The sequence below is a fragment of the Rhipicephalus microplus genome, chromosome 6 (assembly GCF_043290135.1).
Source record: "Rhipicephalus microplus isolate Deutch F79 chromosome 6, USDA_Rmic, whole genome shotgun sequence".
In the NCBI taxonomy this organism is placed as follows: Eukaryota; Metazoa; Arthropoda; class Arachnida; order Ixodida; family Ixodidae; genus Rhipicephalus; species Rhipicephalus microplus.
This window is the reverse complement of record NC_134705.1, coordinates 173,889,657-173,915,320: the sequence shown is the minus strand read 5'-3', so window position 1 is coordinate 173,915,320 and position 25,664 is coordinate 173,889,657. Positions and strand designations below refer to the sequence as shown.

General features: G+C 48.8%; 2 protein-coding genes across 2 annotated transcripts in view; both read right to left on the bottom strand.

Annotated features, from left to right (window-relative positions):
- LOC119167129 (inositol-trisphosphate 3-kinase A) overlaps window positions 1-9,772 on the bottom strand; it is a 240,978-nt gene extending 231,206 nt beyond the window's left edge. Inside the window, exon 1 of the mRNA XM_037418558.2 lies at window positions 7,230-9,772. Within this exon, the coding sequence (XP_037274455.2) occupies window positions 7,230-8,237 (1,008 nt within the window). The 5' untranslated portion in view covers window positions 8,238-9,772. The remainder of the gene's footprint in view (window positions 1-7,229) is intronic.
- A 3,810-nt stretch (window positions 9,773-13,582) lies between these two features.
- Window positions 13,583-25,664, bottom strand: part of LOC119167131 (open rectifier potassium channel protein 1) — a 124,753-nt gene continuing 112,671 nt past the window's right edge. The window contains exons 5-7 of the mRNA XM_037418559.2: window positions 23,054-23,283; window positions 20,565-21,005; window positions 13,583-19,828 (exon numbers count right to left, since the gene is read on the bottom strand). Of these exons, the coding sequence (XP_037274456.2) occupies window positions 19,625-19,828; window positions 20,565-21,005; window positions 23,054-23,283 (875 nt within the window). The 3' untranslated portion in view covers window positions 13,583-19,624. The remainder of the gene's footprint in view (window positions 19,829-20,564; window positions 21,006-23,053; window positions 23,284-25,664) is intronic.

The window sequence follows — 25,664 nt, the reverse complement described above, 5'->3', positions numbered from 1 at the left end:
AAAGTTTAGCAGTCTTATTTCGCCATCCTTTCAGTCTGACAAATTCACATCAGCACAGGAGGTTCGCAACAAGTGATTATTTGATCAGAAATAGAAGCCGAAGCACAAAAATAGCCAAAGCCACAAGTGTGCATACAAAGCCGCAAGCACGAAGACAGGGTACAATTCATGTACAGACGCGTTCATTGTTGAAGGGATACACTCGAGTGCACAGCTTGTTTATTTAGATTTCACTATCTTACGGAAGTAGTTTAGATAAGCATAACACTACTGGTGATTGAAAGTTCTGACTCCTTTTGAACAACACCAGTGCTGTGTGCATGCATACATTGTTATCTTAACCGACAGCTGTTAGAGGGCCAGCAATATTAATCATGTTCTTTCGAGTGTTTCCTTTCAATATTTCCGGAGCCCTCCACTATACGGCGTCTCTTATGATCATATGGCGGTTTCGGGACGTTAAACCGTATCATTCATCGAGTGTTCCCTTTAACAGAGGGCGCTACTGTACATCATTTCCACTGTAGCACATCTATACTCTATCACGGTGGCTTAACGATCCCTGTGCCACATTTTCCTCTGCTAAGTACTGTTGGAGACTCCACGCGGAGGCTAATGCGTACACGCCACACCGAGCGTGTGGTTATATCAGGTAAAACCTTCTTCTTCGACGGCCTTGCAAGCCGTATATAGCCTTGCAGTGACTGCAGCGACTCTGCTGCGATTGCGCAAGAGACAACTGCCGCACGCATGCGAATCGTTTGACGCAATGTGAGAAACTGGTTGTCGCTTTTTTTTTTCTTTTTTTTAAAGAAAAGCGCGGCTATGAACTCGCACAACACTGTAACGTTGGACCGCAGCACCAACCATCGACCTCCATATGCATGCTCTCTTAGATTTCTGATAGCCATGATACAGAACAGTGTGCCGCACTCACGTACTGAAACGCTAAAGTTGATTGATTGATTGATTGATTGATTTGTGGGGTTTAACGTCCCAAAACCACCATATGATTATGAGAGACGCCGTAGTGGAGGGCTCCGGAAATTTCGACCACCTGGGGTTCTTTAGCGTGCGCCCAAATCTGAGCACACAAACGCTAAAGTTGAGTGCTTGGTAATGATTAGACGCATTAATTTCACGTGACACACATAGCTCGACACAGAAGATGAAGCTAAATGCCGGAAGCATTCGGAGGTAGGAGTACGGAGGAGGATCAACACAATCGACTGAGAAGGAACGGGTTTCGTATTCCGCGTCGTGTAAGACTATAGTATAGCTAGGTAACCGATACATTTGTAATGAAGCGTTAATTATGATGGATACTAATTTTCGCTTACTCTCTCTTGCGCAACCTCTCTGTGAGCAAAGATCTTTTCACTATAGGATGACGCAACGTAGAATTATCAGCGGCTGAATAAGCTATAGTACGTTCATTTGAGTGGCATACCAACGTTTCGACAGCATCGAATGTATTCCTGTCCGCGCGCGTGTCCCAGCGCACAGGCCCCAAAAGATAACAGAACGGTTGACGCAACTGGCAGACCAACTTGCAGCAATACGATTTCGACAGCACGTTTATTGGGCGAGGAAAAACGTCGGCAGCTCAGCAATAAGTGTTCGATAGTTTTGGTCTCGTTGCAAAAGGAGCGAAAGGGAGAGATCGCCAGGGCCGCCCTGTGCGTGCACCATCACTGTCATATTAAACACGAACATATAGTGAGCGCCGTCCTGTTATCACGATTGACAGGCACGCGCATCCTGTTAGGCAGCTTTGTGCATATATATCTGTGCCTATCCATAATCGTAAGTGGACACAGCGTGCACCATACCACCACGGAGGCTTGCCGCTGTTTGGGTTTCATTTGACGCAGTTAGCACACATAAATCCACTCTGTATACGATCCGCCCGACTCTTGGCCGATCCCCCTGCGATAGGTGCCAATCATCCAAAGACCACCACCACCACCACCACCACCACCACCACCACCACCACCACCACCACCACCACCACCACCACCACCACCACCACCACCATCATCATCATCAACATCATCATCGTGTAAGGCGAATGCACAGAGAAGCCTGTGAGTTTGAGTGACAGCGTAAGTAAGGAGCTGTAACAGTGATTGACACGGCCCCGAGCTGCACGCAGCGAGACAGTATAGAAAACAACCCTGCATACAATTATTCTGCACTATAGTGAACGCACACTCCGCCAAGGGCGTTGATAAACAAATAAACAAAGGAGCGACAACAATAACAACGGAAAGAAAGAAACAAATCAGGAACAAACTAACCGCTAACAAACCCATCAACCGAGTCGAGCGTATATATACAGGCTACGCGGGTTCGATCATCACGAGCGTTACGCAAGCGCACGGCGCTTCTTCTATACTTTTTTTCTTTTATGCGGCTAGACATTGAGGGGATGATTGAAAGCTCTCGTGCGTGCGACGAGGCGACAAGCGCTCGGTTGTGTACGGTGCTTTTTTTTTTCTTTCCGCGTATGCGCGCACACGAAAGCCCGCGCGCGGCTCCGAGAGACAATAGTGCGGCGAGCGCAGCGACGAGAACGTCTACGACGTCGACCACGCATGCAGCAGCGGGCGCGGCATGCTTCTCCGACGCGCCGCTGAACGTAACGCGCTTCTTTGCCCTCAGTGTGCCCTCAGTGTGTAGCCTGCCTGCTCATTGGTCACGCGAGGTCACGAGCAGTTGCTGTCCAGGATACCGTTCCCGGCGTCTTGTACGCCTTCATTTAAACACGGAAAGGATAATGACATGGGCAACCACAAAGGACAAGAACAGGTCATGCCTAGTTCACACTGAAACATCCGCTTTCTACAGCGACCGAAATTCCCCTGCCGCCGAAACGCAGCGTCGTTCGCACTGGACGCGCCCCGCGCCGCCGAATATGCCATCTACTACGGGGCGAACGCGGGATGGATGCGCTGTCACCCGGTTGTTGTCGCGGCTCGCAAACGCTACTACGCTATCCGGTGGTGTATACCGACAATTCTCGTACGAGAGAAGCAAGAAAAGACAGTACTGCTTACTTTGCTGGCAAGTGGCTGTCTTGTAATGCACAAAGAGCAGAAAAACCACCGACGCCAGCGGCGTTGGTGGGTTCGTTTTGTTCTGCAAGATTGCAACAAGCTCGGTCACGCCAACAGCAAGTTCGGTCACCTCTTTCACGAAATACGGAGGCGAAGTAGGCCCAGAGTAGGTTAAACTCCCGTTGGTTTCAACATTCAGTTACGTGCACTGCAGCATAACAAGTGAGTAGGGCTTGGCCGACATTTTTCAAAATTCCGTGACTAGCGCTCCTATTGGTCCGCGGTGACCGATTCGGCGGAAGACGCTACAAAAATCGGTCCGAGAGCGATCGGCGCGGAGAGGGCCCTTTCGGCGGATCTCGCCGCCGCCGAACCGGATTCGGAGCACTTTCGGCGGCCGGAATGCTCAGTGTGAACGCGGCCTCAGTGTGCCCTCAGTGTGTAGCCTGACTGCTCATTGGTCACGCGAGGTCACGAGCAGTTTCTGTGCAGGATACCGTTCCCGGCGTCTTGTACGCCTTTAATTCAACACGGAAAGGATCATGACAGGGGCAACCACAAGGGACGAGAAGAGGTAAGAGTGGGTCAGAGAACAAACGGGTGTTTATAAGGACGTTTCAGTCGAAACCAAGGAGACGGAATGGACACGGGCAGGACATGTAGCGCCTGTACGCAAGATTACCGCTGTTCGTTAAGAAAAATACCAGGCTGGGTCACACGAAAAGGGAGAGGTAGGTGGGCCGATGAAATTGAAAAAAAGAGTTGCGGGCACACTAACGTGGCGGCAGCAAGCGAAAGGAGGGGGTTGATTGGCGATTGGCGAGAGGTCCTTGCACTGCAGTGTGCACGATGACGCTGCAGCTGATGGGGATGACGATTTCGTACGAAGCTCTCAGAGAAGTCCCGCGTCTTCAGGGAACCTCTCTTCTTTTTTTTTTTTTACTCCACGCTCCAAGAAATAAAGCTGACGGGGTCTCTTAGAGCATGCAGTCAAGGCGGCTCACGCGGCGCAAATAAATTTTTGCATATGACTCCATGCATATGTCTCCCTTTAAACACAGAAGTTCGGGCGAACAAGCTGGAAGCTTGAAATGTGAAAAAAAAAAAGAAAATGATGGTAAACGCAGTGATGCCGCAGGAGGCGACGTTTCGGCAAGTCGACTTGTCCTGTTCAAGGAAAAGGAGGGGTGTTAATAACTCCCTTCGGGGTTCCACGACCGGTCATGACGGCGTGTAGCGTATTTCGTGACGTCATCGCATACCTTCGGCACGGAGCTACTCACCGTTTCGCTTTCGACTCGTCGTCTATTGAATTTTTTTAAAAATAATTAACGAGTCTCTCAGCAAGGCGAACCACGCGATTGCTGTTACAGGATTATTAATACTATTTGAAGATGGAATGATCTCGACGTGGTCGAAAACTGACCGATGTTCCACTTTATGGAGAGTGACGTGTATACGTGGCGAACCAGGACCCGCAAGACACAGTCCAGCGAGTATTTTCTTCATTTTCTTCATTTTTTTTTATTCTCTCTCTCTCTCTCTCTCTCTTTAAATCTCACGTGTTTAAGCTGATTCGAACATGCGGCTTTGGTCACAGCTGGGACTGTTTTTGATGCCTCCACGAGTGTGGTTTCCGGATCCAGTAGTTAGACAGGTGTACCGAAACGGATGAACGAACGTCCGCAAAGCCGACGCAGTTTCCAACGTCTCGGTGGGTGTACGGCCTTCGTCAGGGAATGCTTGCGTACATGGTATACAGGTGGATACCCTGCGCAGCCAAGTTGCCGATCTCGAACACACCACACGCGGTCAGCGCGCGGACCTTCAAAATGGCGATCCCAACGCAAGCGATCCTCGCGAATGAGGTCAAGTGCATACCCCCTGTATAGTTTTACACTTGCTCATGACCCATAAATAGCATTGCATTAAAAACATACAGTTTGTTGCCGTTTTTAGTGCTCTGTTGTTTCTTATAGGCGCGGGCAGCAAGCACCTGGATGGCGTAGTAAAGGGCAGGGCTGGGAAGCTGTACACTCGGAACACGATCTTAATTCGCAAGGACGTCTTCCGAATGGCTATATCGACACTACCGCTATATAATTTCCGATGGACTTATCATAGCCGAGGAAACTTACAGAATACCAACCCAGGGGTGGTAGGTGGACTATCCGTTTCAATATGCCGTGATCCAACTAAGATCGAGGCCACGTTTCTCCATCGGTGCCTGCCCACTCGCTTTTTGAGGTTCAGCCAATCAAAGCGTGCTGGAATGGACGGTCTAGTTGGTGGGCGCCTATAAGGAACACTACACGATGCACGTGACGTGATAGCGGCAGGTGAAGCGCGGATCACCTGCTCTCGGCAACATCTGTACTTCCACACACACTGACAGCTGCAGAGTCGACCACTAGCTTGCTGCACCACGGAGCTCCTTGTCGCGAAGCAGCTTAATGGAGCGCCATGGACATGCGAGACGTCTCATCCGCAGCCCTAAATGCTGAAAGAAGCAACGGCTCTAGCTTGAAATGTTCTTGCTTGGGCTACTGATATCATCAACGCAGTGGGTTCACTCCTCCCTTCTGGACTGTGGTGCGGCAGTACAATGACTAACGCGTGCCGACGTAACATCTTCTGCAGTGTAGATTTTTTTTTTTGGGGGGGGGGGGGGTCCTGCATATTTGCCATAGTTTAGGGGGCATTGGTGAATAAACAAGTTACTTACCAATGTCAAAGTAAAATTAGAATGTCCTTACGCGATCCGACGGTGTTCCGTCGAACTCTCGACTATTCAAGAGGGAACTACGCCGACACCCCGGGTGCGTTACTGAAAGGCTGTGTAGCTTCAACGACCGTTAGATCGAACTGCAACAACAAGTGCCACGTCACGCCGATTCGAGCAAACAGAACTTGAATTGGAGGGCACAGCAAATGATTCTGTCTCTGCATGTTCCTTTTGTCCAAACTTTTCATCTCATCAGGCCTTAGAATATGAAGGTGCATTGAAATGAAAACAAACGGCCTCAGTGTAGCAATGTAAGCACGCGAAGTCATTTCCTAGGCGCGATGTCTGCGCAGCAACTGTACCAACGGTTACAACACAATGAAACGAGGTCGAGAGTAAAAGATGAGCACTCCGAAAATTAGAGATCGTGACCTATAGGAGTCTGTCATCGGTGTCAAAGTACCACATCAAGCCCGTCAAATTGGCGTTAGGAAGTCCGCTCCATAATATCCACTCGCGCAATCCATGGCCAGCGGCAATCCATGGCCAAGGGATCCGACCACATGTTGATGGCAAGAGTGACCACAGAACATCACCGCAAGATATGGCAGTATATATGTATGAGCGCTTCATCACAAACCACACCAAGGTCCCGATTTTACCATCCACGCACAACGTAACGAGTCAAGGTAATGGAATTTTCCGGATAGTAGACGCAAGCCAGCAGGACAAAACGGCCGACAAAATGAACTCCAAGGTATGACGAAATATCGTATGGTCGGGACGCAACATTGGGGAAAACTCGTCATTGTGAACAAGGAGACCACCCCATGGGAGCCGAAACGTCTGAGTAATTTCACATTGGCCCATTACTTTCGCTGGAAGTTTTCGCCAAGGCCAGCAGGTCATGGCTTGGGATAAGTTCGGCTGCATGTTTAGTGTGTTTAGTATATGTGTGTGTATTTGTGTATTTAGTGTGTTTATATACGCATGTTTAGTGTGAAACTGTGAATCACATATGATACATATTTATTTATTTAAATGTCGTACGCGATTCATACTAATTATGCACCTGAGCTTATCCCAAGCAATAGCTTCGGCTTTGATTATTCTACCGCAAAAAGTATCAATCAAAGGAACCTCGAAAGAGAGAACAGCCAACACCACCTAGACTATTTGAATAGTCCGAGGTGGTGTTGGAACAGCACACTGTATCTTCCTCTCTTTCATAATACTTCAACTAGAACTTCAAATTTCGCTTATGCGTCAACACGGTCTCAACCATGAGCAAATTGTATTTGGTTCGCTCTGGGCGTTCGCTGGTGCAGAGGTCCAACCGGTGTCGCACGCAGCATCCACATCCACATCGCGATCACGTGACCGACGAAGCGAAGCGAGAGGACGCCGTACACGTGGGCGATAAAGAGGTCGGAGGGTTCACTCACCTTCGAGGAGCACGCTGAGCCGGCTTCGCTGACGTCGCTCTGCGACGCCTCGTCGTCCCACGAGGCGCTGGACACTGTCGACGAGAGCGAGCACGAGCTGCACGAGCGTCCGCCCAGCGAGAGGTAGTCTCGGAGTTCGCCCCCGGACGACAGGTCGGCGTCCACCTCTTCGATGATCTCCGGCGAGACGTCGCAGCTGCTGAAGTCGCTCACCACGACGCTGGGAGCGCTCAGCACGGGACACGACAGGGACAGACACTGAGACAGGGGTCGCTTGGACCTGTCGCCCGGGAGGCTCGTGCGGTGCAGCTGGTGCTGAGGGTGCGGAGGCTGGTGCAGCGAGTTGCCGTCCAGCACGACGGTGCCGCCGTCCACCAGGACGGTGCAGTGGCGGTCCACTACGGAGCTGTTGTCCACCAGAACAACGCCGTTGTTATCACCATCACCACCGTTATCACTACCGCCACCATCACCATCACCACCGAGCGGCGACGCAAGTAGGGCCTCGTCGCCCGTGTCGAAATCCACGGCCGAGTCGGCGCTGCACGACCTCCTGGACTTGGAAGGCGGGTCTCCTCCGACGCCGGGAGGCGACGGCGGCGTCTCGATCACCACGGACACCAGAGAGACGGGCGACTCGGCGTGACCGCTGTCCTCCGACGACAGCGTCTCGGGAGCCATGGAAGACGTGGTCGCCTTGTGCGGCTGTCGCCGCGCGCCGAACAGAAGCGGCGTCTTGGCGAACACTTCGCGCAGCAACTGGCAGGGCCGCCAGCGTTTGCAGCGCTGGATGGATTCGAGCGAGTAGGCCTTCTTGGTGGTGGTGCCGCAGGCCACAGCGCGAGGAGAACGCGATCCGCCGCACTCCTCTTTCCGGGATGGGCTGGACGAAGCGGCGGCGGCGGGGCTGTTGTTGAAGCTGCGAGAGCGAGTACGACTGCCGACGCGGCGGAACGTCGGCGAGGCCTCGCCGCTATCGCCGTCGTCGCCACGCCGCTCCGACTCCATAGCGCGCGACACACTTCGCTGTGCAACGAACGCAACGGCTCGCTGTAAGTGCCTCCAACTCGACGAAACACACGCGGCACAACACACAACACGCGCGCGAATGCGAAATCCGACGCCCGAAGCACGAATGGGGATGTCACATTTCACGCTCGAAGCTCCAATCCGTCGCAGAAGCGTCGTAGCGACGTGAGAAACAATCGACAGAAGCCCGGTTCCACCGACGGGTCGTCCGCGAAAGCGACGTATACGAAGACGTGCGAACGGTATTTCCCCTGCGAAAACTGAAACCACCACAGCCCTCGCCGAAGCACAGACGGGGGCGCACACCGTTCCACACACTGCTGTCGAAAGAAGGGTGGAATTCTCGTCGGAAACACAAACGGTACACTGCCGTCTTCCCCCGCTGGCTCGCCTGGTGTGACGTTCGGCAACGAACAGCAAAAACACGCCAACAAAAACGTCGCGGGGGTGCTTACTATCGGGTGCAATCCGACGTCCTCCCTGGAGCGTCTCTTCTTGGCCGTCGTAGTAGTCGTCCGTGTTTCGAAAGTTGCTCAAGAGGAGGATCGCGTCGCGGCGTTGGCCGACAGCGCTGCTCGTCTCGGAACGCCAGCTTTTTTTTTTCTTTATGCCCGTATCTCTTTCCACCACGTATCCGGCTTTCTTTCTGTTCTTTTTTCTTCTCCACAACGCTGCGCGTCGGCGTTCGGTCACGCTTTGCAACACACACACACCGCAGTACAGGCTTCCAAAACCTGCAAGCGCCGATTTCCGACGTCGACGCGTTCGGTGCGCTACGCCGCACACACGCTATTCGCACGTCGTCGCCGCGCCAGCCATGCGACCCAATTATCGAGGCGCCCCGATCGTTTGTGCGTTTGTATTTGGTGCGACACTTGTTGCTTTTCTTTTCCTCGTCGTCCGGCGTATGCCCCCCCGCACCCCACGCGGTGTTGTTGAAAGATGACAAGTTCGTCGCCGCTTGGCCACCGCTGAGCGCGTAAATGTTTCCTCGACGCACCCCCTCTTGCACTTCTCGATGTTTGTTTTCGAAAACACTCGTTCGTACTTTCCTTGCTACTCGAATCCGAAATAAATTCGTGGACAGCCGTTTGGAGGAAACGAAACCACGCAAACTCCCAGGAGCTGCGCAGCGCACCACTTCCCGTTCGTGTTTTCAGCGGCGTCGATTCATCTGGACACGCGACCACGACGTATAAACACAAACCGCCAAGTGCCTCTCACAAATATCGGCACGCGGGGCCTCGCAGTTGTGCATGCAGTACGTACTGTACATCGGAGATTTTCCAAGCTCCAACGTCCGGTTTGCTCGTCCTGCTGGGGTTGTGATCACGTAGTGCACGGCGGGGCAAAAGCAAAACGAAACGAACCGGCCCCACTCACAATCAAGCGATTTCGGCGACCAAGTCAACACGTGGTTTACTTGCGGCTCGCTCGGCACGACTTGTTGTTTTTGTTATCGCTTTTCTTTTTCGTACTGCGTTTTTGACGTTTACGGCTCGCCCAGCTATACGCGTACATAATTTGCCGGCGGCGCTCCCTCAGCAGGCGACATTGCGCAACGTAAGAAAAAAAAGCGCGCCAAGTTTTCAGCCCCCTGTCGCCATCTATCGCACTTGTGGCGTAACAAGGCAAGACGAAAAGCTTTTCATTTGACGCGAATTCGAAGCGTTGACGTAGTCCCTACCTCAATTGGACAATTAAATATCGCGTTATTTTAACTTCCAATTTACATCTTATTTTTGTGTTTACCGTCATAGGTATTTTGCGCTCTCTGAATGATCACTAGTGTTTGATGCACAACACACTACGCACGCGTGCTTTTTTCATGTCGCTAGCAAGGCAAATTAAACACTGCACCCAATTTTTCCTAGCTACATATGTTATTTATTCACTTGCTTGACGATGGCACCAAGTTTTCGCCTCTCTGCCTTTCTACACTGGTTCTACGCAAGGCCTCCGAGACTGTCAAGGTTGCACGATATTGCAAGACACGTTTGCGTCGCGCTTTCGCTGAAGCCTCCGAGAGAGTGCTGCGCTCTATCTCGGAGGTCATATACGAGCAAAATGTCTTTCGCGCGTTCGGCACTGTTCGGCGTTGCAGCAGCGATCGCCTTGGTCGCCTTGGCGGGATAGATGTTTCGTAGGATCCCTCGGCAGGCCTTATTGCTCAGAGCGCAGTATTCTGCGTTTTCTGGTTGGGCTGTACGTTTGATCCACTTCACTTCATGACATGCCACCGCATTCGGAAGAATGATGTAGTGCGTAAATGTCGAAGACGTTGTAGGTATCAACTATACGTGTGGAAGACTATGGGAAAATCAAGTCAACTCAGACCAGTGTTATTTAACAGCTTCACAGACTTTCTGCAGTAAATGTGCGGCAAAGAGTTTGATGTAGTGTACAAGTTGTTTTATCCGAATAATGTTTCTGAGTAACCTTTGTCATATCCTAAAGCCAGAAAAAAAATTAAACAAAAAATCATTTGCTCTTCCACTCCGCGAGGATTATCTATTAGCGCAGCTGTGTAATGTGTCTGCTAAATCCTTGATTACGTGTGTCATTGATGGCCCCTTCTACGCCAAGCTTCGAATATTTATCCTTGCGGATTTTGGCAAGTCACCACGCATCAACGAGGAATGGATTGGCACGTACGTGTTTTGCACGAAAATCGCGAATGCCTCTTTCATTTTTAGTGCGCCAGTGGTAAGCATATACACAACGGTCGTCCGAAGACGTTGCTTAACCATAGAGTGACATATATTACTCTATCGCTTAACTGATAGGAGACATAAGCCCAACGGGGTTAGCATCAGATTGGCTCCAAAGGAGTCGGCTGCTAGCCTTACTTCGCGTGTCATTCAAATACGTTGCTTTTAGTGTTTCGGGCTACAGGTGAAACTGTGACTCTGTTTAAAATTTCATTGGTTTACATCACATAATTAACGAGAGAGTTCGTAGACGCCCGTAGAAATCTACAGTTTTCTTGCCATAAAATTTTAATTTGATCTTCCTCAGAAGCGTAATCTTTAAAATAATTTCTTTAAAGTATTACCTGAGGGTACAGGGTTAATCCCTTAGTTTTTTTATATATTCAGCACGCCCCTTAATTTCATTGGAAAGGCATACACTTCTGCAGATCTCGAAAATAAAAATTAAATTGTCTACATGACCACATCTTGCTGACGAGTATCTGGACTAATGTCTTCATCACTATGCATGCGAGTTGTGTGGGGAAGTCGACTGTTTCTACCTTGTCTGAAAATCTCAATCTTGGGCGCTGACAGAGATACGTTCCAGCTGATCTAGCTGATATATCTGGTCGAAATTTGGAGAGCTTACTTTTGACTCGTTAGGGCACCCGTCAAATTCCATTTATTTAGATAATTGATTAAGATCAATTGGGCAATATTTTTTTATTACCCTCAAACCAAAGTGCATTCCGTTGAGTTGTAGAAGGCATTCCAAGGAGGACTCACCCAATTTTTATTACAATAGCAATACTATGGACACTCTCCGCTGGTTAATGCCGCTGGCTTCGACGTCGGCGTTTGTCGCCGCCGTCATTCACCGTGTATGTATACGTGTCTATATATATTGCCACGTGGAAGAAAAACCCAACAGACCCAGACTTTAGTGTCTGCGCCTGTTGGTTCACAACTTTAGGTTCACAACTAATTAGATGAGCTGAGCTACCAAAACGAAGAGCTCACGCCAATCTATCTGTTGTCGTCCTCTTTTTCGTCGTGTTGATCGCTGTATCAATTGAAGGCATGTCGTTAGACACTGAGCCACTTGAACGTTCAAACAGCAAGCTATTTATAACTACCACTCAACGCTGGCGTAGTCGATCTCGGGGGAAATATCAGCGTGCTTTCAGCATTACCAGCGAGATGGCGCAATGAGCGCGCTCAGCGCTCAGCTCTACCATCGCAATGCGCCGACTCGCGCCACTTCCCACGTGTACTTTGACCCGCGGAGAATGGTCGGGTAGACGCTCGGGCGCGCGCGCTTATCCTGCGGTGGGGGGGGGGGGAGGATCCAGCTTACACTGGAACGATCGCCTTGTAGTTGCCGGGCGCACGAAGGTCACCTCGCTCGCTGCACAGGCCCCGTGTGCGAACGAAGGTCACTTCGCTCGCTGCACAGGCCCCGTGTGCGAAAACAGTGCGCTTTTCAGACACAGCGAAGTAACGACTGGGTCACTTGTTAGTTCGCACTCATATCTTCACCTGTGGTTACGTTTCTTGCGTCGTTTTTGTTTAAACAGCAAGTATCGAGCTGTTGTTAGTGCACCCTCGTCTTGTGTGTGTTGTTTTCGGGTGTCATTTGTGCTTGAGCAGCCCGCTGCACGTTTCGATCTGCTGGCCGCTCTCAGCGTTGCATTCCTAGTTCAAATATCATTGTCTCTTTGGTGTTTCTTTTTTCATTCACTCAGTTTCTTTTTCTTATTTTGCGCGACAGTGGTTACAGACACCGGTGGTGGTGTAGCATCTACGGTTCACGTGACCCTTGTTGGTGAGTGAACACACAACAGCCTGAACTGTAAAAAGCTCACGAGATTCACAATCAAGCCATTGTCTGACCCGAAATAAAAGCCGGAACACCACAATAAACGAATCTGTAGGCCCGTGTGCTCACATTTGGTTGCATGTTAGAGAACCCCAGGTGGTCGAAATTTGCGGAGCCCTCAACTAGGGCGTCTCCTATAATTATATGGTGGTTTTGGGACGTTCAACCCCACAAATCGATCAAATCATAATAAACGAATCCGCAGACACGTTCGAAGCCACAAGAACGCAGACTAGGCCAATTCGTGTACTAACCATCATTCACGTGGTGGCTGATCCCCAGTAGCGCCACAGTTGCTTGCAGTAGGGAAGGAAGGAAAATAGGAGGACAAGAACCGCAGGGAGTTTAACCAGCCTATAGGCAGTCAGTTTGCTACCCTGCGCATGGGAGGGGGATGGGGTAGATGACAGATAGAGAACAGGGAAGGAAGAGAGAAACACAGCACATTCAGCAGCACACGCGCCACACTCTGTCATAGTCCAGTTTTGTCCTTGCAGTAAGTGTTGTACGAAACTCTATGGCCTTTGATAAGCGGTAGCTTGATGGTCGGCGAGGACAACTGTTTCACTCAAAGCGTGGTTGTTGCGTCCTCATGGGGAGGATAAGTTATGTGAGGGCGAGGAAGACAGAAAAGAGGGAGGGAAAGGGTAAAGAAAAATAGTTTAGCCATGCACCGCGTTAGGCAGGCAAAAGTACGCGCAGCGTTGCAATATGTAGCATTGGGTTGAAAGAACACCACAAGAATCCAGCAGTAACAGGGTTAAAATGATCTTTTATTTACAGAGAAAAAAAAAGGTAAAGGGCAGAACAAGTGTGAGCACAACGCTATCGATATATACGGACTTATATGTATAATAGCATGTGACGCAAACACACACACTGCACGCACAGCTCACACCGTCGTATAACAATAAGGCCGTTAGTTAATCTTCGTCTGAGATCGTTTGTGGCGTCATGTTGCCTGGCCTGGTTGGCTGTTACTACGTTTCATCTATGACAGCACTATTCGTTGTGTTCCTGCACTTCTTTTTTTTTTTACACAGCACCTGGAAAATACGTTGTCATGTACCAGGACGACGTTTAGGCCAAGTCGTGAAACAGTTCTCTATTTCCATTCGCCTCGTCTCTGTGGCACGAAACGTCGTTGTATATCTGCGCATGGCAGAATAAAGATCACTCGCGTTCGTACAGCGTTGAACTCTACATCACGAAAAACGCACGCTGCACAGAAAAGGCTGTGTTCCACGAACATCGTCGCTCCTTGCGCTAGGCGTAGACGTCTGGGTGTAGATGGAAAGAACAGGGTAAATACTCTTCCAAGATTCAACGTTTGAAGGTTTACAAGCGGAGATTTTGCTCCACGTGTGATTTCGAGTTCACTTAGTTGAATATACTAATCTAAATTCAAATATACGGGCTATAATCAAGACGCCGTTCGATTCCGACACGTTGCATCAATACTGTCATGCCAGCACTTTAAACAAATGAAACAGGCTGTAGCAACCTTCTGGCCCAATCAGACCCAAAAAGATGACAAATTAAAAAAAAATGTTGCGGTGGAGTTATTCGACAATGCCCTTCAGTACAGCACGGCACTTCACCTAAACCTTTTGTTTGTTGCCGCAGATAAGATTCCACGTCCCCCCGATGGTCCTGCATGTTCGGCCCACTGAAATTTTGCACCTAAACCCTTGTATTCTGCGCACTTCAGACATATAGGCATGTTTAGAAAACATTAAAATTGAAATACTGGACGTCATTGGCACTTGACAAAACTGCGATAAGATTTGGCACTTGAAACCATGCAGCTCGCATTCCCCTGCAAATCTGAAGTTGTATAAACTGGGATAAGGTGTCGCAGTCGGGCCGGCCGTCACTTCGATGGCCGACCTATCTTCCGTCTAAGGGCCCCTTGTGATCTATGACCTGTTAACTCCAAAAAGTTTAGTAGTTAACGTCACGTTTGGTCGCTGTCAGCACCTGTTATTCGCAAAAAGTGAAAACAGCACCCATATCCTTTCCGGTTTCTTCATTTTGCAGATAACAGCCGCACCTAGCAAATGTATAGGGATGCGCAAACTCCTTAAAACTTCAAACTGTCGAATTGAAATGCGTAATTTTCGTATCGGTGCAGATTTTTAAGACATCCTCTGAAAAATGACATTTCTCAAATGATTTCAAGACTACTTCAGAATGTCAAGTCCATCCACGCAAAAAAAAAAAACTCAATACCGAGACAAATTTCCGACGACGTCTTTCGTCTACCGAGCATGCTGTAGCCACGAACATTAATTTAAACATGCTAACATGCTGCAGAGTCCCTACCAAGGAGGGTGGCATGACAAATGTACTTGACAAGTTGTATTTCAGTGTTGGTACGGTACTGGATAATACGTTAATTTAAGAATAAACGGTGTTCGTGCAATTACATTACATGTGATGAATAGTTTTGTGGAACTGGACTGAATTTTTTGTAGCTTTTCGTGTCACTGCGTCATAGACTACGTGAACATATGATAATTTTCATGGCCGGACTTCCATAGACTCTCTTAAGATGCTCCTCTATCTGCCTTTTCTTTCCCTAACAGCAGCGGTCTTGCCGAATTCTGTTATTTGGGAAAAAAGATTAGCTGGTGCTATATAAAAGGGCTAAACACCTACTAAAACATATAACTTTCAAATTTTAAAGAATGCTAAAACCAACTCAAATAATAACAAACTTACTACAGCAATGGAGCAAACAATAGTAAATAAAAATATAGATAAAATCGACGTGACACATATTCATAAAACGACTGCAATGTTCACAAATTATTTGAATATTTAGGCTTCCGATTCACTTTGGGCACTATTTCAGCCATTTTCGATTCATTTCCAAAAAATTTATTATTTGTGAACGTTATCTTCACAATTTTAAGGCGGTGGCAAAGACCCGTTCACTTGAAACATTTGCTGTAGCAACGTTTCTTGCTTAACGGTTGTTTTTACACAACGCAGCATTAATCATCCGTATTATAATTTTTTTGTGTACGTCTGTGCACTATTCGAATTCTTGCTATAGTTGCCTGATAAACTAGTTCAATGAGCTAGTTGATATAGGCCACCTAGCCTCGCTAGTCGGCTGCTGAATAGGTCATGCACCATAGCTAGGGCTGCACGCGAAGTTAGGTTAGTTGATTGAGCAACGTCCCTAAAAAGATCTGCGCCATACCTGCAATATCACAGGAAGACGAATCGACATGGGCGCGGATGAACGACTTCTCTTTTCTTTTCACAGCTTATCTGCATGACAATACATCTGCCTGTAACCTAGTAGTTTCTGACCACAATTGAGCAAGTGAGAATGGGGGAAGGGGGGCGTATACCAATGAAAAGCATCAGCTGCTGCGTCAGCATTCCGTCGCTTTTTTATCTAATAAAGAGATTACGCATCTGCAAGGCTCGATTTGTTTATCAGTTATCCCGCACTTCGCAACGCACCCGTCATTGTTCATTGCCAATATCACCCTAATCCTTCCTCTTATTTTTTTTTATTGTCGTTTGCTGTTTACTGTACTTGTCATCTTTTGCTAATAAAAATATAAAATATTCTCACTAGTTGTCTTCGCATTTAGTAAATCTACGGTAGTTTTAAATATTATAGATTACAACTCACCTCACCCCTCTTTCGAGATAATTCCATGTCTCTGTTGTATTCCCAGACGCATAGGTGCGCGGACGCTTCCCTTCAAACTCTGCCGCTATCTCACATCCGTTGCGTTTTGTGTTCGGTACTTAATAGCTTAGTACAATAAAGCATACAAGTCTGCGCAACTAATAAGGCCCCGTGTAACAGCCAGCACTTCTGTCGTCTCATTCTTGTTGTTGTTTTTCGACGATCCCGTAGCAACTTGTGTTTCATTCACCTTTTTCGCGCGAAGATCAACTACGACGCGCCAACACGAATCATATCTGCCTGATCATATCTAGAGTATATCGGAATAGGAATCAGATGGCGTCACGGCAAGGAACCGGTTTAGCGTCTCCACACTAGGCAACTTCTCTCACTTTCCAAATTCTACAGACGGCATCACACGCATACAAATCACAAACTATACACGGATCAACGCGTATACCAACGAGAGAAGAAAGCAAAAAAAAAAGAACCCTCTATGTACACGAAAACACCACCATTAATTGTTTTTGTCCTACGTCGTCGTGTTTTACTATAAGAATCTATAGGAAAGCAAAGTATTTACAAGTTATCGAGAAACGATATCGTATAATACAAACTCCTACAAAAACAAATGTCCCATAACCGTAGCTGTGGCAATGATAAACTCCGTTACAGTTGTATAGGTGTACAAAAACGATGTCTATGTACAGGTGTATAGCGCGTTGTGTGCGCCAGCTCAGTGGCAATCTTATCCTTGAATCACGGCCAAGAAAGAAACAGCTAAAGTGCTGCGATACGGCCCACCATGTTCGAGAATTGAACACCGGCGACTAAGGCGAGAGCGGTGTTGCGTTATCATCCAAGTTCGCATACCGTGCGTTTGTAGTTAGAAAATGTTTTTATATTAATACTACTTAAAATATCATTACGCCCGAGCATGCTCGCTTTGAGAGTGACTGGCACATCAAGGCATCATCACCGAGGAGTAAACGAGTCGGTTTCACACCGTATATACAAAAAACAGTCCAAAAAACTTCTGATGGCGCTCCAGACTCGACAGTCACATCCGGTCGTACTATATATTATTAAATTGGCAACAAAATGGCGTAGTCGTAGGACTTCGGATGACTGTAAAGAAGACAAACGGTTGACTCCAACACCCAAGTCTTTGTATGTATGAGTACGTGTAGGCTTCCCGTTAACAAACCAATAGCAAAATACCTTGCATCATTAGCCGAAGAAGACACGCCCCACAGCGCTATGGTAAATGTAACATTCATAAGACATCGTGTAACATGACAGGCGTACCTAAACTATACCTGAATAAACCCGAAGGGTTCGGCTTGTGATCCTAGCCTGTCATCGCGTATTGGGCGCAATATTTAAGCACTTCCTCAAATGTGTATATTTACATCCCGGGCCTACGTTCGGTTTGGTTTAATCGAACGTGCGTGGACATGCGCTAAACATGTACACTAATATCTACACGAAAAGTGCACTGAGCAGCACTGGGGCAACTCTGAAGGTTCTATGTTGTTCATATCGCGGCCTCAAAAAATGACGAAACACACTCTTAAGCGTCCCAGCCAGTGTGGGCAGTCCCACATTTGTAGACACAGTTTCACACATCACGGCGTGTTTATAACACAGACGGGCGAAAATGTCATCTAGAAAAGTTTATCGCGCACCATGTGAACGTGGAAGCGAGATTGTCCAGCAGCAGTTGTCCACACTTTCACAAAGATGACGTTTCGTTCAGCGGCGTCGAATCTTCCGTATTACTTTTCACAGCGTGATCACATTTGTGTTCTCGCATTACACGTCGACGCACCATTGCGCGCACACACGTACTACATTCGTTTTTACACTTCACCCACTGTGACGCCCACGCTGAAGAGGGCATCTGGCACAAACACCGAAAAGTCCACCGTATAGGTACATCCAGGTTATTCAACACGGAGATCTGGTCACTCACCTCGGCTACGTTTGTTCTGGATCACAGCACAGCTTGACGCGACGTACTACTTTCTCGTCCATTGATAACGGCAAAGCAGCCAGCAATACGCGCACATCGGGGCACATTCGACGTTGAACGTCCTTTTATCAGCACGATGATATCAATGCCTACGTTTATAAACTCTTGGCTACAAAGTCGTACGTTCCCGATGCACAAGGCGGATCTATCATTCATCAAACCGTCGACGCTGTCTTATCTTATCCAACCTTCGTCCCCCCCTCCATCATTCACCGGCATTCGCTACGCTTATCTCGGCACCGACATATGTCTGTAGTAGCTGGAGTTTGTTGTAGCCGCATATTCCCAACACGATCTTGATTGTAGTGTCTCATTCGAGCGATGTTTTGTGGCCTAGCTGAGACGACGAGATTCGAAGTCTTGCGTATGTGAAATTTTACTTAGAGTTGTTTCACACACATCGTTGCATAACTGTCTTAGCTGTCGTCGGGCTGCGTGCTCCCGGACGCCCCCGTCGCTCCACTTTTGTGCAAAAGATGCGCCTTAATGCCGTGACACCTCAAACTTCATCAAAGAACCGGGGCCCTTCTGGAATTCAAAAAAAAAAAAAACGTTGTATTGTGCTTTGATTCACCGCTACTACAGACCATGCCAACATTGATACTGCCTGTAGAAATACCTTCGTTTATATGGATGTATCTTCTCTCGAAACCAGTGACTGCATTTCGTTACACACTGCACGTCCGAACTTCATCGCCTTTGATCGACCACCAATGGTGTCAAACGACTGATTCAGCTGATGCTATTGGCTATTCGTACGTGATGATTGCTTCTATGCGAAAGCAATAAGGTAGCGGCTGACGACGTAATTCAAGGGTGTTCCAACTCTGCCGCAAAGTGTTGCCTTCACTGGCTACGCTTGCGATGGGCAGCTAACCGATAATTTTTTCTTTGCTTTCTTTCAGCGAGTCAACAGCCGCTACTTTTGAGCCCACCGGTATCACCGAAGAAGGCTGATGTGTGACAGATGCTCGCCGATCAAAACTGTCATCTTCCTGCACCCATGCACCACGATCCACTTCGGTTACAACACTCTCGCAAGACGATGTGCTCGTTGCTTCCACGTAAAATGTGCACAAGACGTAGTTCTGTGCCGGCGGCCGGTCATATGGTGGTGCTGTCCAAGCTGTCCAGGTCGAAGGTCACCATGGGCTTCGTTACAGCTATTTCGACGTCGTACACGTCAGCGTCGTACGAGTCTCTGTGCGCGAGGCGGCCGTTGCAGAGAGGAATCGACGCACGTGGCGCGAAGAAGTTTGTGGGAAACTCCAAGTGACTGCGGTTCTTGTGGCCACCGGAGTTTTTCACCTGCGTGGATTAGCGCGAAAACAAAATTCGTCTGAAAACACGTTTCGCATTGTGATGCCGTAATCGCACAAAACGAGCCAGTTGTAAAAATACAGCACTGCTCCTCTCCACACTGGTTAGGCCCTTATCAAAGGGTTCCTTTGTAAGAATACCATGATAAAGTTGATATTAATGATAGTCGATTCTCTGAAAATATTTTAATTAATTCTGCGGTAATAGGGTTCACCATATTTCTACAAGAGACCTGTCTTCTCAATGGCTGCAGATAAGAGGTATTTTTATCAAACAAAAGGTGAAGACAAAATTGGGCGTAGAATATCATGAGTGTGGCCCTGAGTCTAAGGCTGCACTGGCTACGACTACTTGCCAGGCATGACCCAGAAGGGTCAACTGCACCTCGGGGTCTGCACTGGTGAGCTGTTCCTCTCGCTACTCTGTATGTACTATATTTATTTTTCTTGCCTGGAAATATGCCCAGGTCGTTCGTTTTTTTAATAGGTTATCTCCTCAAGGTACATCCAGGTACCTGGATGTACCTGGGTGTATATATTGTTACCACCCACTGCATCAGCTGCAAAGACACAGTTGTTGCCCCAAGGTTCACACGTCCCCTAGATTCCAGCGTTAGAGTGCAGCGACCTACCTTGCCCGATGAATTGCATTACACACATAAGCAGTGAACTTCCGTCAAGTTTACTTTGATCGCCTCGACAAGTTTATATGTATGCCGACTTACGTGGAGGTAGTCCTTGGCGACGGCCAGGAAGCCACTTTCCGTGGCCCCACCGGTCCCGGTGCCCAGGAGTCCAGCGTCCGTGTGCAGCACAGGCAGGCTGTGCCTTCTGGAAGGCGCGGCCTCTCCCCTGGGCAGTCCGCCTTCGGCCCGCGGAGGCAGCAGCTCCTCGCGCAGGTGGTACGGCGCCTCGAGCTGCAGCCTCAGGTTGTGCGTCTCGATGAGCTGCCTGGTGCGGCACAGGTTCTGCGTGCTCTCCTCCTTGAGCGTCTCGACGAGCGTGAGCAGCCGCTGGATCTGGTCCTCGCGCGTGTTGTGGTTCTTGTCCGAGCCGCCGCACAGGCTGTCGGCGCTGACGTCGTCATCGGCGCCGCCGCCTCCGCTGTCCGTGAGACGCTTGTCGCCGGACTTGCCCCGCCAGATGGACTTGCGGTGACTCTTTTGCTGCACGGGAAACGACTCAACGTTGATACGCCGCATTTAGCACTGGTCTGTCACTTCGATTTGAGAGCGAAGGAAAGTGAGGCAGTTGATACTGACCGCGCTGTTTACGTCGCTGTCTAGCTCTCTCACCATATCTTTCCTCCTCCTCCTTCCTCATGCACAGCCAACTGTAGCGCGGTTGTTGGGATGTGTGCGATAGGCACCGTTTTGTACCTGGTGACAGCTGGACGCGTCGATCAGCAATAGAAGAGTCGTAACTTTATACCAAGCACGTATGTGACCTGCTTCAAGGTGACCCTTGCATTTGGTTTTATTTTCTTTTTTTACGCACGAACACCCCCCCTCCAGATTGCGAAAGTGCTTCGCGGACCTGTATCTCAAGTTCTTTCTTCTCTGTCGTGTCCTTTAATGTATATAGCCTTTAGCATAGGTGTGCGTGCAGAAGGGGGGGGGGGGGGGCATGCGAGACGTGCCCCAATCGCCTTATTACCTGAGAAGATTCGTCAATTTTGCCCCATACTCTTGCTCAGTCGGGCCAGATGCGTCCTTATTAAATATGCATGCTTATTACCACACAGGTTTCGTGAAAATAATCGTCACCCTGATACCTTAATGTTGAATTATACCTGATGTGTCGCTGCGCCGCAACTTCGTTGACCACCATCCGATCTAATAGGACAACAAAGTTACGGCGCAGTGATGAATCAGGTAAAATGGACGAACGATCCATCATCGAAGCACGTGCGCTAATACCTGCAAAAATATGCACAGATGTTCCTATCCTACAAAATGGCGGGAGGACATCATTCATGAGTACCATGCACAACTTCTTAAATGGTCCCCAGCATTGTCTATCTACGTAAGCCGGTTCTGTTGTGATGGAATTTCAAGCCATGCATCCATGACGCAGTTCAAAATTCCACTGCCTACAGTTAAGCTAACTGACGTATTCACTAATTCCTTAGGAGCTATCCAGGCTCTCAAGAAAGTTCAGAAGGCGATGGGAATCTCCGAGGCGATTTATAAGATGAAGCGCAACATTGCTACTTGCGTCAATGTACATTGGATTCAAGGCTATGCTGTGAACCCACACAATACTGCTGCTGACCAGAAGGCACACTGCCCTCCAAATATAGACCTTACAGTTATTCCCCTTCCACCTCAGCCCCTAAACTCGCTCCATGCACGTAAAAATGTTCTCCGACATGGTACACATGCTCTTATCCGACCGTGTATCTGCTTTCTCCCTCTCACCTTACTGGGGCGGATGAAGTCATGCTTGGGAGGCACTGCCAGTCACAAGCAGGAGTGGCCCTTACAGCCGCTGTTATATCATCGTGGAACTGGTCCCATTTACCAATTGGGGATACGTGTTCGTACTGTACCAGACTAGCGATGCAAGCAAATGCATACAAACTTATGTGGACATGCCAAGGGTTACAGTCGGAACGCTCCCGTCACCTCCTGCAAGCTGGCCTTCGCTACAGCGGCACAACCAGTTACAACCACTGGATACATGACAACACATTGCACAAGACACCCCTTCACTTCATACACAACAGCGGCCTAAAAGCGCACATGTAATGCACACTCACAAATAGTCTATGACCGTAAATAAAATAATTATATAACTGTTTGCTTCCTACCTTCATTGCCATCGCATATAGTCTTTGGCGAGAGGAAAGCTTGCTAATGTGCCGGTTTCTGAATCAGAGAAACCAGCGCCGGGGACCGATGCCGGGAACCAATGACAGGCCGTTGTGGCCAGAACAATGGTCAGCCATTGGTCCCACAACGGCCTGCTATTGGACGAACAGGCACACGCCCATAGTCTTTAACAAGCTTTCCCCAAAGCAGACTGGGGGGCTTGTTCCTCATGTCTTGAGTCATCTTGCGGTGTTCTTTTTGCGCTAGATTTCAACGCGCACAAGTGTTCAATTGGTAGACAACGTTGTACTGCGTGTTATACTGTAACAACCTCCCTCTGAAAGCATATCGTATACCCATTTATATCGGGACAACTGGGTGAGTCAAGCGTGTATGCATACCTTGGAGGCGAACTCCTGCAGCAGCCTGTGTATCTCGTCCAGGCGCTGGCCGAACTTGTGCTGCGTGCTGTGGAAGCTGGCCGACAGCCGGTCCTCCACTCGCCGGATCTGCTTGCAACGCATGGCGCGAGATATGTAGTTCAGGATCATTGCCAGGTAGCCAAGGCCGAAGATGATCCATAGCACCACGCCCGTCTTGTAGATCCATATGTAGTCCCCGTCGAAGTTGCCTGCGTTTAAACGAGAGAAGCTCAGCCGTAACAGAATACTTGATGCCGAGAAGAGCGCAGAGCCAGTACTGCTGAAATCTTCCACGAGCACAAACACCAGACGATTTTAGCGTAGCTATAGCTCAGCGTGATATGCGTTAGCAATTTCCAACGCTTCATGGTCGTGGCAATGGAATAGAACATGCATACGGCGCAAAAAGCTATGACCTAAAATGACTACCACAGCTGAAATCAGAAAAAAAAAAGTGCCCTGGATCCGGTCTCATGAATCAGGTACTGCAAACCTAATTCACGAGGTTGCAGACAATCGCCTGTAAAAATCACCACTTTTATCGCTCCAACAAGCTTTGGGAGAGGGAGATGGTCAGCTTCCAACCATGAGTAAGCCTTGTCGCGAGGACCCAACACGTGGCTCGAGCTGAAGAGACACTGGACTAGGGCGACTCTCCAAAGCTGTGTTTTCGATGTAAAAGAGGTTTTTAATATTTCTCTCTCTACCAGTCAAGGCAAAAACGATGAAAAAAAAAAAGGAATTCACGGGGGAGTCCCTCATTGACATCTGTTCGTAAGTGCTAACTATAGAAACACAGAAACACAGTAACGCTTACCTACAACTGAATTTTATGGTTTATGGCACAGAACACAGAAACCATTCAAACAGTTACTCAGAGGGCATGGCCCTGGAACCTAATGTTGTTCTTGAACTACTTGCGCCTGTTCCTTTAGTCTTCCATATCTGCGAGCTCCTCTAGTGGAGTACAAATCTGTCCCTTTCTCTCCCCCCCCCCCTCACACACACACACACACACACACACACACACACACACACACACACACACACACACACACACACACACACACACACACACACACACACACACACACACACACACACACACACACACACACACACACACACACACACAAGCTTGGCTTCTCAAGCCACTGAGTGGCGTCGGTTCTTTAATAGAGAACGAAAGAAGGGAACATCAAGGGCTCACGTCTTTAATTTGGTACAACCTTCGTGACAACTTCTTTGCTGCGCCATAGACGCGTCAGTTCGCGTATGCACCAAGTACTTGCGGGTGCCGCTCGTCGCGGCACATTTCTCCTACGCGTCAAAGCCGGCCGGAGATAAAAACAGAGAGGAAAAGATGGATGTCGTCCCAGAGGGCGCGAAGGGAGAGACAGCGTGGGGCGGCGCTTCATAGCTTCTCCGTCTCTGGAAATAGCCGACGCTATTTTTTTCCGAGGTCCCACCGCTGGCGTGGTCGTCGCCGCTCGCTGCGCAGAAGGGGCCTTTGTGTCTGATGCGCGCGCGCACACACAAAACAGAGCACGGGGTCTGCGCGACACGGTCGCACGACTCCCCACCTCCTCCCCTATTTCTCCCTTCCCCTCTCGGCTGATCCTGTACCGCAGCTTACCGCCGCACCGTCTCCCCGATTCCCTCACTGTGCAATTGAGGTACCCTCACCGACGAGAGACAATTACTACACTGTGCATTTCTCTCTTCCTCACTTTTTCCACATCGTAACAATTTCATTCTCTCTCTCTCTCTCGCTCACTCCTCGACGCATGCCCTCCGTCTCTTTCATCCACTCATGAAGCCGCCGTTGCTTGAATTTCTTAATGCCTTTTTACCAGCTGGCTGCTCAGCCGTCTATCGCCATTAGGTGTTAAAACTCCGTGACCCAACAACAATTGCATCCGTCACTAATCTTGAGGGTTGAGGCGATAATCTAAGTCGCCTTCCAGGAGTTACGGTTTGTTGCGATGTGAGAAGAGGCGTAGCCGTGAGGCAGGGATAGGTCGGCAAAAAAAAAAAAGTGGAGCTCTATCTGTCTCATTCAAGAAACACAGTTTGCGCTTTGGTCTTAGTCGGACTCAGATCCATTGAATTTTTTTTTTCTTGCTCGGGCTCACGAAAAGATATTGCTCCCCCGGACTGACTCACACAAAAATTCACGGCTCGATCTGAGTCTGAGTGAGTCAACTCTTGAGTGTGGTAGCGCATAACTTGCTTTCTTGATTATGATGCCGATGCTCTTCAACGCCACTATGTCGCATAATTGGTGTTCTACGACAAACGTTTTCATCTCGTGCCTTCAAATACGTGCTATCAGTGGGCGAAATCCACTAAGGCCTTTTTATCGAAAGACACGCCTCACAAGAAATATTTCTGTGAAGAACCTGTGCGAAAGAGATTGCAGATTACAGGTACAACTCGACCACTAACATTCAACGTCGTGTTGTGATACGACAGTGTAAATGAGAATTCGGCGTTAGCGTTTCATAAATAGCGAACACATATAGACGGCTTTACATGAGACGCAGGCCGCTGCATTGAGCTGTTAAAGGAATATTTTCTGTTTAGAAAA